This window comes from Triticum urartu, chromosome 2 (assembly GCF_003073215.2).
Source record: "Triticum urartu cultivar G1812 chromosome 2, Tu2.1, whole genome shotgun sequence".
NCBI classification, from domain to species: Eukaryota; Viridiplantae; Streptophyta; class Magnoliopsida; order Poales; family Poaceae; genus Triticum; species Triticum urartu.
Genome location: NC_053023.1, coordinates 86,556,649 through 86,569,890, shown reverse-complemented (window position 1 = coordinate 86,569,890; position 13,242 = coordinate 86,556,649). Strand labels below are relative to the sequence as shown.

Here is a 13,242-nt window from a genome sequence, read left to right as displayed (position 1 = left end):
AAAGATCTGATTAAACAACACTTCAACCCATTCTCTTTAACTTGTGCTCGATACTGATCCAGTCCTTAATATAATGAATTGAGGGTATCATTTATGACACGTGTCACAACAATATTGGCATATGGTAGATCCAAATACTTGTGTGCATCTTAGGGTCAGAATTTTAAGATGTAGACTCATGCATTCTAAAGGACATCAAAAGGAGAAAGGGGGGAGTACATAATAATATTTAATGCTAGTGCTCAATAGTATACACAGGATGTCTTGAGGGGAGTCTTAAATAGTATACCAACCTTCATATCTGAAGCATCGTTGCGACGCCTTGAGGGATCTAATGAAGAAATGAGCAGATGCCCAAGAACGCCAGAGCTCACACCCTCCGCAGGTACATTTTCCCTCAAATTTAACAAAGAGCCTGTTTCCTGTAGAAAGCTTCCATACCATTACCTTGCATAACAGCACCAACAGCAAAATGTATGCATCTGTCCAGAGGAACTAAAAATGGTGTTGCAGGCTCAAAAGTCAGAACTAAACGAAGTCCATGTTCCGGATTTTCTTTGCATTCAAGTGCTAGGGGCTCCTTCAGAATTCGCCTGTTTCGACCACCTAGCTTACCTAAAAGTTCCAAGGACTTTGTACCCCATTTGTAGGGAAGGGGCCTTAAGTGAGACCATAAAGCAAGAATGACCTCAGACATTAAACTGGCCATGCTAGGTTCCAGAAAATCAGGATTTAGGCTATCAATCCAAAATTCAAGCGTACAAAGAGCTAAGCTCACAAGATCATCATTCCCTTTCAGAGAAAGAACAAGAGGTTTCATCAAACGAGGAATGTGAGGTAGCAACGAACTCAAACGGGCAGGTAATATCAGGCAAAGCTCCAGAATCAAGTCCCGCATATCTGCAGTTGTTGGCCCGTCAAGCATCGAGAGTAACAAATTGAGGCAAGGTTGAAGAGATGGAATAAGATCACGCATCAACGAATCAAATTTAGCACTGTTCAATGCACGGAACATGCTACGGAGAAGGTGCATGTAACCAAGAGGTTTCTCAACTTCAGTGGCACTCTTCATGCAAACTTCCATTAGTACTGGCACATGTGGCTGAAGAGTGCGTTCGCAGCTTTCTGGAGCCTTTGCGGCAGCAATAAACAAGAAGCGGAAGAGTTGCAAGACAAGCTTTGCTGCAGGTGAATCTGGTTGTTTCAGAGCATCAAGCTTCGAGCTAACAAGGAAATTAGTCAATACATCTGTGAAGGGCCGAAGAACCTTTGGAGCTTGCAGAAGGGAAGAAAATATGTGTAAAAGCTGGTTGTTGGTTATCATGCAATCAAAGAGGTCCGGCATGCAGAAGGAAAACATATCCATGATATCACGAGCTTCCATTATAGCTAGCATTTGTGAAAAACATTGCAGTATGTCCCTCTCCTCATCTTTCTCCTTAAATAGAGCTAAACAGTGAACACCAGATTTTAGAACACCTGAAGTCTTCCGCACCTAGAATAGATGGTCAAGATTTATTACAAAAACTCGAATCAAACCAAGAGGAGAAAAGGCTCGGACAGAGTGATGTACCTCATCCTCCCGCAGTCCCCTGAAGGGTTGAACAGAGAAATTAGCAGATTACTGATTCTGTTGCTGCACAACACATGATAGGATATAAGAACTCAAGGACTAGAGCACAAAGAAAGTGACAAGCGGACAAATTTACTACTCCCTCCGTCCCAAAATGTAAGACCATTTTTGACACTTCTTACATTTTGGGACGGAGGGAGTATTTAGCAATTCAGAGAGTCCATAATACCTGTGGGTGTGGCCAATGAGCATGGGTTATACTCCAAATTATTGTCTTCATTCCTGGTGTGTTCAATATGAAAATTCATAGTTCAGACGTGTAGCCACAAGATGCATGTCATCGCTTAAAAACTTTGAATGGTGTGAATACTGTATATCAAAATGCATACCCATTACGAGTGTCCTTACCAGACTTTTGTAATCATTAACCTCCTTCGTATATTCCAAGGGTGGTTGCAAATTCAACACAGTCTGCAATAGATGTCAAAATGGTTTAATAAACAACAACAAAAAAGCAGCAGCTCTATCAGATTTAGGCATGGATCCCTAATTATGTTTAATGGTGCTTGGTTTATCAGATTCAGCTGCATCACATAAAACACACCTGCAATGGGACTTCGAGCTTCATTCTCAAATTTGGACGTTCCTTCCCTTCCTCAACTTCTTCAAGCAACTACAGAGAACAAGAGAAAGGTAACATAATATAAAACACTAAATGGAAATGACGCAGTAATAATGGGTGCTTGAAAGCCAATTTATGTACTATGCTCAAAAGTAGATCATGAGATACGCATATTAGTAAGCACAACATGAATCTACCATTACATTTTCAGTTCTCATGTATAAAGAAGCTGAAATTGAAGTAAATGATAGCTACCTTTCATTGTTGTTCATAATAGAAATCTTAAGAACTGATATGTTCTGTTGCAGGACAAGATGGAAATATGTAAAACATGTAGATACAAAAGAGACAGGGCACCCAGCCAATCACACAAAGCTACATGACACTTAAAAGGAACCTTATCTTCTTAGCCAGAGTGAGCAGAGCCCTTAGGTCAACCCTACAGTTGATGATTGGGCCTTAACAATTAGGAGTACTAACAACATTATTCCCCATGCTTTTCCTACCTCATCACCTGCTTTTGTGGATATTTAACAGGGAAAGTAAAGCATGCCGCCAAACAGAAACTTATCATGTGGATAGGCAATGACGGCAGGGAGAATATATCATGCCGGTAACTAGCAGGGGAAGGCATAAGGATAGTTGGGGGAGATCTTATGATAGCTACTTTACTGCAACACACCAAGGCCTGCACTTTGGCCTTGGAAATTCCGAATGGATAGTAGATTTCTGCTAGAATAAGACTGAAACACTGATAATATGAATCTTCTGTTGTGTATATAGTTGTATACTTATACAACCGCCGTCCCATATTTCAGTGCTAGATACATTCGTTTGAGCGACAGTTGATATGGGATGGAACAAAAATTGCATACCAAAAAATTAGAGGGACCAAGACTACCAACGCAATCCTACACACATTTGCATTAGAAATTCACACAGCTAACTCGTACTCCATTCCATACAGACCCTGCAGGGATTCAGCCGAGCAGAACTGCCACATTGTTTTGGAACATAGAAGCATTAGAAAATATTGCCTATGTTTTATAGCTGTGTACCGTACTTCTGCAGTTTGAATTATTGCAATATCTAACCAATGTGGCCATGTGTGTATAATGTGCCAATGGATTGAAGAAAGATTCTGAAGTTTCCATATACCTGAGGAATCGTGCGCTTCAGTGTCCTAAATTTCCCAACAAATACATCCAATATGCGCCCCTGGTAATTGGCCAATCAGGAGTATTTGTTAGAGAAAAAGTAATCTTTCATGTGTACATTATGAACAAACAATTCTTACCAACAATACTCGTGCTACATCCATGCTTTGCTGGTCAACACCTTTTTCATATATGGGCTCAACCTAGAGTGGTACCAGAAAAATTAGCGGTTTACAAACGCTATTTTCACTAAAACTACTGTTTAGCTTTATGGTTATGCATGAATATTGAATTACAGAAGGAAAAACTCAACAACAAAAGTAATGTACAAATCACTAGAATTATCTCGGCACTCTGGAAAATCACGGCGACCCCAGGGCACCAGGACAACTAAGTGTATAGGGTCATCTTCGGCGAGAGTTAGACAGTGCAAATACAAACAATAAATGATACCAAGTACTTTATTTAATAAATATACCATTTTGGTAGGAAGTTAGGAGACATAGCATCCAAGGTTACCTAATGTAAAACGTAAGGTACATAATATAGGATAAGCATATTTGGAGAAGAGAAGAGAAAAGAAAAAGGAATGGGAAAAGCAATAACACAAAAATGTAGCAGGAGTGATTGCTTGGACCATCTGGCGATGTTAGGGATAGCTCTTGATTTTTTACGTATGCATTTTCCCTCCCAGCAGGTCACCGCCGCAGAACACAGAACCATAGGTAGAGAGGAGACTCGATGATAGAGATGATCGTTGGCAGGCAACCATCGTATCCTGACATCATCATCATCATAGGCCAGCAAAGCCATGATCGAGATCGAGATCGAGATCGAGCTCAAGTTAAAGGTCTATGTTCAAGGATTTTTTTTAAAGATCTGCTATCGTGGAACGGATGTGACGGTGGCAGTGACTTCACTCGCTTCCTCCCCTATCCCCCTCTTATCCCCTCCTTTCCACTCCTTCCAAACACCCACCTAAGTCCAGCTGGCCTGATTAAGCCCACTGACGCCTGCCTCCAGCAGCCAATATGGATTTGAAATCCTTGGTAAATGCCATTTTTTGTACTAAAGAAAGGAAGAATAGTAAGCATACCAGATTAAGCATTAGGCGGGCAGACGTCGTATGAATTACGAGAGTTAACGAAGAATCATGCATATTCCGAGAGAACAAATAGATGATCCGTGACAACTGCACAAAAGTGAAGTTACTGCTTTAGTATAAACATCCCCAAAACTCGGTCATGAATATAGTAGAACAAAGCAAAAGTCTGCTCTGGTAGATACTTGCATAATCTTTGCTGAATAAGGAAAATTACAGTATCTGTGTTACAGCTAGCAAAAGAAACATCTGACAAAGCACCTAATCAATCAAACAACTAGCTGCCTAAGCCTTTATATTGATGGTGTTTACAATGAGCAAATAAGATAGTAGTTCTCCCTCTAAAATCTATGGAACTGCAGAAATCATGGGTGTGTTTGATTTTAAGCCCAAGTCTACCAAACCAAATTCTACCTGGCCAAAATTTTGGCCATGGTTTCTCATGCCCATGATTTGGCCAATGTCGGCAAAAAAAATAAACTAAAATAGGCAAAGGAGCAAGGCATGTCAAAATATTGGTAAGCATCCAAATAATGACCAAAAATTAGGCCATACCCAAAAAGTAGGTAACGCATGTTTTGGACATAAGCCGGACATACCCTCTGACTGAGCAGTGCCAAATTTGTGATCTTGTGAAATAAAATAAATATTTTAACATAACAAGATTGACGTGCTAGAGTTAAAGAATAAGATCAACCAGCGGAAGGGAAAGGTCTCCTCGAACATAATGCACCAACTCTGCAAGAAGGGTATAAGCAAGCGGCCTTAATGTCTCGATACAAACTCGCCCTGTGCCAACCAAAACCCTGGAAGACAAGCAATCAAGAGTTAAAACTTGTCTGAAACTAAGAATAAAGCATGACACGCAAAAAAGCAAGCAATCAAGTGCTCCAATGTCCATAACAGGGCATATATGGCATAAGATCACCATGTACCCAGTTGAGTTATAACACAGCAACCATAAGAAAAGAAGGATAAGGTCAGCGTAACACGTAGTGCCTCATTGACAGCTCAGTGGATATGGTATTGCTCTGCTTACAGTTTTACAGCGATTGTCTACAAACTAAAATTGAGGAGTTCAAACCAATCCAAATCAAGGAGAGGGATGATTTTTTATAGGGCCATTTGCATTTCTGTCCCTAACTCGAACCACCTAATCAGATATACCCCTAATTCCAAAGCCTGCTCAAAAATGCCCCTCCGCCGTGATGTGCCCTTATAGAAATGCCCCTCCGAGCCGTTTCCGTCCAGTCAAGGTTGTTTGACCGCTAACGTGCCATTTCTTTGACATTTTTGCCCCTCCTGCCGTACATCTGGGCCCAACTAACCGGTTCACTCTCTCTCCCCTCTTTCTTCTTCCTCGCGACGACAGGGGCATTTTTGAGCACGTACTGGATCGGGCGTTTCCGCGGTCGGAGAGAGAGAGAGAGGGGCAGGTCAAGCACGGCATGGTGAGCGATGTCTACGGCGGGCACGGCAGGGATGTCTTCTACGAGCTCGTCGGTGGCCGCCAATGTAAGTTTCAGTGTCGATTTGGGGGAGAGATGGGCATATTGCGAAATTAGGGTTCATCAATTTGGGTTTTTTTTGCTGCTGTTAGGTTGATGGTGTCGGCATAGTTCAGTTTCAATCGGAGTTTTACATCCCCGATCTGACATTCTGTGGCCTTGAGGTTCGCTCGATGCAGCGGTGCCCTGGCCACGGGCTTATTCCTGCTCGTCGTGTCGCCTGGGGAGGAGCAAGCTCCGGCAGAAGGTTTCTCGGCTGCCCTCTTGATGTAAGTGTTTGGCTTTTAAGCTTGATTCGATTCTGCTCTTTCCCCTCTTTCTAATTCGATCATTGATTTTGCAGCTTCCTGATGAATCTGAGTGGGTTGTATGGATTGACCCACCACCGACCGAACGTGTTGCTCGTGCATTTGAGGAGCTTCATGCAGGATTGGAGAAGAGCTGGCTAAAATCTCATGATTTAGAGAGGAGGGTGATGTATCTAACCGAGAAGAACAAGAAACTGAAGCTGAAGATGAAAAAGAGGAACGAGCTTATGCAAGCATGGGGATTTATCATAGTTCTTGGTATTAGCATTGTGGCCACATTTGTTTCTGGGTGGTCTAATAATCCATACTAAATGGATTTCTCTTTGTAGTGTATGTTGTGATGGAGCTTGGTGTGGGTATGTATTATCACAGGACAATGCTGTGATTTGGGAATGTTGTGATGTTGCTATTTGGAAATGACTCAAGAATCTTGCTTTGATCGATGACTGAAATAGCATAGATTGAAATATTTGAACAAATGATCTGTTGTGACAAAATAGGAGCTCACAAAAATATTTGAAAGTAGCATCTCACAAGATAGCAGCTCACATAATATTCCAAACTAGCAGGTCACAAAAGGAGCATTGCACATTCAAGATAGTAGCTCACAAGTTCACCATTACATAAGTTCATAATTTCAGCATCACACACTTAAGGTAGCAGCTAACAAGGTCACAGGTCTTTCATCTTCTTGCTCCTGGTGTTGCAAGCAGGGTTAGTTAAGAGCCTTGAACTCCTCCTTGTGGTGACAGTTTTGCTCACTTCTTTGCTTAGCTGGTTGCTTCCAGTTACAGATCCTACTGTAGGATCTGGTGCAAACTTGAGCCTCTTCTTGGCTGGTGACATCCCTCTATCAGCTGCCCTTTTGTAGTTCTTCCTTGGGCTACAATTGAAATGAGAACATTAAATGCAGCAAAAAGGAAATGAGAACATCAAATAAAGCAAAAAAGGAAATGAGAACATCAAATAAAGCAAAAATTGAAATGAGAACATCTATAGCAGTTTCACCTTACAGCAGATGACACTGTTGGTGCATCTGTAGCAATTGGAGCATCAGGTTCAACCTCTACAGCATTTTCAGCATCAGGTTCAACCTCTGTAGCATTTTCAGCATCTGTTTCAACCTCAGTAGCATTTTCAGCATCTGTTTCAGCATCTAAATGATCATCTATTGCATTTTCAGCCCCCCAGTGCTCTTCTTCCCCAAAAGCTGGGTCAATGGATTCCTTGCAGTGAGTGCCACGATGGCCAAGCGTTCCACACCTGCCACATTTCTTTCTCCTTCCTCCAAGTCCTTTTCCCTCAGATTTTGCCCTAATTCTTGTCTTCCTAGGTCTACCAGGGGCCCTGTTTTGCAATGGAGCAGACAATTTAAACCCAGGGTCCACCACATCCCACTGTTGTTTGCCCTCCATTGCAGGCAAATTTTCAGCATAAGTAGCATTGAATCTAGCAACAGAAAAGTACTCATGTACATACTGATCAATCTCACTTACTGGGCCTCTCATTGAAGTAATAAAATACAAAGCATGTATGCAAGGCTGTCCAGTTAACTGCCACTTTCTACAACTGCAAGTCCCAGTGGCCAAATTTACTGGATATCTCCACTCTCTCTTTTCCTTGTCAACTGCTGTGATCTCTGCCTCATATGTGCTTCTCTTCACTATCTCCATATCAAGGTCCTTAGATTTTGCATGAAGCATTTTCATGACTTTGGGGATTATGATGTGGCCAATGAATGTAGCAGCTGCAATCTGCTGTCTGAGATCAAACTTCTCCATTATAAACTGTCTTATTTTGTCTAGCAAGTCCACAATGTGTACACCCTTCCATTTTTTAATCTTTGAATTAAAGGACTCAGCTAGATTGTTATTAACATAATCTACTTTACATACTTCATTGAACAGTGACCTTGCCCATAGCTTGGTATGATGCTCCTCTAAGTACTCCTTCACACCAGCCTTACTGTGCAACTGCCTAAGATGGTAGTTGTGTTTCTTTATGCTGTATGTCAATGAACAGGGCCATAAATTTTCATCAAAGAATTTTCCTCTAAACTTTTTTGTGAAATTTGCAGCCAAATGCCTCATGCATTCTCTATGCTCCACACCTGGGAACACATCTTCCACTGCAGTCTCCAGGCCTTTGCATGCATCAGTGTGGATAACAAGACCTGGTGGGTGTCCTATAAGCTCTCTTAAGTTCTGAAAAAACCAAGTCCAACTGTCTATGTTTTCACCCTCTAGAACTCCATATGCAACTGGGAAGATCCAATTGCAAGCATCCACAGCACATGCACTAACTAGTTGCCCTCTAAATCTGCCATTTAATGCAGTGGCATCTACTGCAAGATAAGGCCTACATCCATTCAAAAAACCTTGCCAACATGCTTTGAAAGAAACAAATACTCTTCTAAAGCACTCTTTCTGTCTACTCTTCCCATTTAGTTTGTACTGCACAGTGTGTTTATCAATGGTAACTACACTACCAGGAGATGCTTTCTCCACTTCTGCCTTGAAGGTATACAGTAACTGGAAAGAGTCAACCCACTTACCATAGATATTGTCAAGTGCCATTTGCTTCCCATAGAATACTCTCATATATGGAACTGCCAGGCCATACTTCTTCAAATTTTTCTGCAATTCTGTTGGTCCCACTTCTGAATCCTCTAAAACCCAGGTCTTCACAGCATCAGCAACGCATCTACTCTTAGCTGACTTCAATATTTTTCTCCTGTTCACACTGGGACATGTATGAGCAGTTTTGTTCACCTTAACCTGCATCATGAAAGTTCAGACACATGTTAGAACCTATGTACTGCAACAAGAAAACAAAATACAGTATCAATGCTGCTAACTATAAGCACAATGCAATGTTAGTTGCTATATATTAGATACCTGAAACAGTGTGCTATGTCTCATTAAGGAGGCATGCATCCTCCATTGACACCTCTTATAAGCACAATGCACTGTCAACCTAGTACTGTCACTCTTGTCTATCACAAATTCACTTTCAGTCTTTATTGAGAAGGTTGCAAGAGCATTTCTACAGTCTAAAGCACTAGAAAATATTGTTCCCTGTGCCAAAGAAGGATCATCTCTATTGTATTGCACATCTGGTCTTTCCTCATCAGATGTTTCAGAGTATCCCATGTCCCTGTCCTCCTCCTTCTCATCTTCACCTGCCTCAGCAAACATGCCTTCAGGGGGTGGAACATAATCTTCCCCCTCATCATCTTTCTCCTTGCCCTTCTTCCTTGTTACAAACTGTGGAAACAACTTTTCATCCTCATCATCACTTGGCCAATCATCTGGTAGTCCCTCTTCAGTATAGGGGTCAACTGAATCTCTACTCTGAGAGGGACATGCATTCTTAGGAACTTCTACAGTAGGTGTTCCTGGTGCCTGCATGGAACTGCTGCTGCCTCTACTATGAGCATTTTTTTCCTGCCCCTTGATTGGCTGGTCCTACCTTTATCTCTAGACCTAGACTGAGATCTTGTTCCTCTGCTCTCTGGCTCTCCTCTCTTCCTTTGTATGACACTGATTTCTAATTTAGCAGGGAAATAATCATGTATTGCAAACATGATACCAAGCTCATCATCACACTGGACAGGGACCCAAGCTGTTTTGTCAATGTCCCAGTACCTGAATTCCACTGCATCATATAGACCCCATGGATATTGAGCACATATGGCAGATCTAAACTGATTAAAAGTCCATTGATTGTCAGCAACAAAAGGAAAAGAGAATCCTGTATTGGTTGCTTTTGTGCCAGCTCTAGCTAAAAGTGTGGTTTCCATTCTACATTCCATCCCAACTGCTCTATCGGGGTCGATCCTACGATGACCATGGAAAACAGAGACAGATCCCAACGCCATGAGCACTATGAACTAGGTCAACAAATCCCAAATCGAACTACAAATGGCATGAGACTACGCCAGATTAGAAGAGAAACTTACCCCGCTGAAGCATGCTTCTATGGCTGCGGTGTGCTCCCTCGTTCGCCGCCGCCGCTGCCGCCGCAACTGCTATCCCCATCCATCCGCCGCCGCCGCCGCCGTAGTAGAGTGTCGCGCAGAGTCAAATCTGAAGCTCCACCATGGCTGCCATCAGGAGATCGAGCCTTGCGAGTTGGATCGAGCGAGCTAGGGTTAGGGTTACAGCGGGAGGCGATTTGGGGGAGAAAGAGAGAGTGTGCGGCTCAGGCGAGAGAATGAGAGGGAGAGAGAGTGAACTGGTGACCTGGGCCCAGGTGTAAGGACGGAGGGGCAAAAATGTCAAAGAAACGGCCGCTTACCAGTCAAACAGCCTTGACTGGACGGAAATGGCACGGAAAGGCAATTCTATAAGGGAACATGACGGCGGAGGGGTATTTTTGAGCAGGCTTGCGAATTAGGGGCAAATGTGAGTAGTGGGTTCGAGTTAGGGATACAGATGTAAAAGACCCTTTTTTATAATTCCTTAGTTTCCAACTGCTTTGAATTATCATTGTCTTCAACGAAAAGGAGTTTATGTGACCTTGTTTATTTGGACTATATCTAGAAATATTCAGCCCTCTAAAAGTAACTTCGAAAGAAACAGGTGGTCATGAGTTATGACATCAGATCAATAGCTAGCTAGCACACCACATGGTAAACCATCTTGCCTCCGCATTTAAAAATCATGGAACAAAATATGGTAGTGAGCATTCAAGAAGTGAAATGGTTTATGTACCTTTCATCAAGAAGTGTGTCAATCAAGGGAAACAGCCCACGCCTGTATTCAGTGTTGAGAACTTGCTTCAGCCCAACTAGCAGCTCCTGGAATTACATAAATGGAAGTGTTTTAAAATAATGCATGATGCAGCACCTAACTAAGGGAGTTTGCAAAGCATAGTAACCTTTCTTATGGAGACTGAGTCTGCGGGGCATGTAACAAGCAATTTCACAATACTGCTGCATATACTGTTCTCATATGGCTTTATATAATCTGCGTTGCTTTTTAGCAGGTACATCAGGAACACAATGTCTGCAGCACAAACCATCAATCGGTTAAGAACTCCGCAGGCAAGGCAACAGAAGTATAGTGAACTAAGCCCTACCTTGACTTGTGCACCCTTTAACTCAACAAAGGGCGTCTTCAGGTGAGGCGGCACCTTGTCTGGCCCGTTCTCAGCAATTGCTTACACCATGAGTGGCAATAAGAACGGGATATTTGTCTGCACCAGCTTAGCATACAACTGAAAGAGGAACATCACCACAAGAGGGCTCTCGGTAACTATCTTGAAAGACTGTGCGCTTGGATTGAGTTGTCCACCACTTGGCACTGCCAACATGCCTGGGCCATCGGCAGTGGGGTCCAAATGCTGATTGGACACGGGAGGAACGACATTGGCTGTGGCATTGGGGTTATCGAAGAAATGCTTGACGGTAAATTTGAAGTTGCGGTATATTGCAACAACAAAATCAAGAAATGGCTGGACCTCCGCCTCAACAGTAGGGCGGAAGTTGCGGAGAAGGTCAAATACGATTCGAATGACAAGAAGGGCATTTTCCTCATTGCCCTGTGTCAGCACACGGAGAGAGAGCTTGACAAGATCCTGCACAAAGGGTCGCAGCACCTCACTGTGCGGAAGCCGGTTGAGGATCTCGATCACCACATTGCGCAGCTTGTGCTCAGCGTTTTCTGTGGCCTGTGGTGAGGTGTAGGTGCTCAGGATGGCAGAGAAGGCCCTGAAGTAGCATCGAAGGAAGTTGAGGTAATCCGGAGTATGTGTCATCTCCAGGCTGTCCCGAACTTCCATCACGAGCTGCAGCCGGACTTGCACAGCTGCAAAATAGTCAAACGGATGATTAGGCATCGGACCATTGAGCCAAAAGAGTCACCAACTCCAGAGAAAGTATTATGGCTTTCAAAATTTGCAACTTGGGATTGAACAAAAGGTGTCATTTTACTCCTTCGTATGGTGAATTTCGACAGGAAAGTGGAGAGCAGGCCCTTTGGCAAAATTCTACAATGGTGAACTACATGCTAGATCAACTAAAAAACATGGAACAGCTTCATTCGGTTCCAGGCAGCGGAAACCTGAAGCTGCAAAACTGTACATTTGGGGGGCAATACACCTCTAATTAATCTACGCTGTAGGAAAAAGATACAGGCTTAATAAACCAGAAGGGGAATGCGGAGATTCAGTAAGGTAAACAGGACTACAAGAGCGACAGCCTAACTGCAAACGAACAGAAAAGGTTGCGAGGAAACAATGGGCGGGTAAACTACATACGATTCGCCGCCCCCGAACGAAATCGCGAGCGCGTCGCGCAAGCACTGCTGCAAAATTGACGCGGCGGCGCATACAAAAAAGACGAATAAACAGGGCATGTGCGGAGGGGAACGCGGGGACGTACGTAGGTCGGGCTCGAAGAGCTTCTGCGAGTGCATCTCCATGTTGGAGCTGTTGATGGGCGCCATGGCGGACCACAAACCCTACCGCGCCAGGGCTTAGGGTTTTGGAGATCTGCGCCGCCCGGAGGGGGACGCCGCCGCCGCCGACCGAGGGCGCGGGGAGGGTGAGGAGCGGGAGCAATTTGAGAAAATGCCACGTCTTTTTTGGGACTTTGCTCCCATAGCACACCTTTCTTTTTATTGGATTGTATAGCACACCTTTGACTAATACTTGGACAAAATAGCACAAATTGATTTTTTTCCTTTTTTCCATGTCCAGACCCACATCTCTTTTTTGCTATGACGAAATTGCCCCCAGGTCGTTTCCTGGATACGAAACGATCAAACCACGAGAGACAGAACGAAGCACGACGCCGCCGCCTCGCCGTTCCTCCTCCCAGCGCCACCGCCTAGCTGTGCCTCCTCTGCAGCGTGGCGCCGCCTTGCCGTGCCTCCTCCCTAAACCGACGCCTTGCCGTTCCATCCTCCCAGGCGCCCCGCCACGTCGACGTGCTTCATCCCGCCGCCGCCTCATCCCGTTTCTTCTCCT

The 13,242-nt window shown here is 43.7% G+C and overlaps 2 protein-coding genes across 2 annotated transcripts in view; both read right to left on the bottom strand.

Annotated features, from left to right (window-relative positions):
* LOC125535212 (transformation/transcription domain-associated protein-like) overlaps positions 1-12,811 on the bottom strand; it is a 33,182-nt gene extending 20,371 nt beyond the window's left edge. The window contains 14 exon segments of the mRNA XM_048698257.1: positions 294-415; positions 418-1,495; positions 1,574-1,636; positions 1,803-1,855; positions 1,963-2,044; positions 2,178-2,246; positions 3,354-3,413; positions 3,493-3,555; positions 4,449-4,544; positions 5,152-5,260; positions 10,986-11,071; positions 11,152-11,279; positions 11,343-12,080; positions 12,656-12,811. Of these exon segments, the coding sequence (XP_048554214.1) occupies positions 294-415; positions 418-1,495; positions 1,574-1,636; positions 1,803-1,855; positions 1,963-2,044; positions 2,178-2,246; positions 3,354-3,413; positions 3,493-3,555; positions 4,449-4,544; positions 5,152-5,260; positions 10,986-11,071; positions 11,152-11,279; positions 11,343-12,080; positions 12,656-12,719 (2,811 nt within the window). The 5' untranslated portion in view covers positions 12,720-12,811.
* LOC125536023 lies at positions 6,762-9,075 on the bottom strand. Its single transcript, XM_048699100.1, has 2 exons — positions 7,279-9,075; positions 6,762-7,153 (listed from the first exon to the last, which is right to left on the bottom strand). The coding sequence occupies exons 1-2, from the start codon at positions 9,054-9,056 to the stop codon at positions 6,943-6,945; spliced, it is 1,989 nt and encodes a 662-aa protein (XP_048555057.1). The 5' UTR covers positions 9,057-9,075; the 3' UTR covers positions 6,762-6,942.
* Positions 12,812-13,242: the final 431 nt, after the last annotated feature.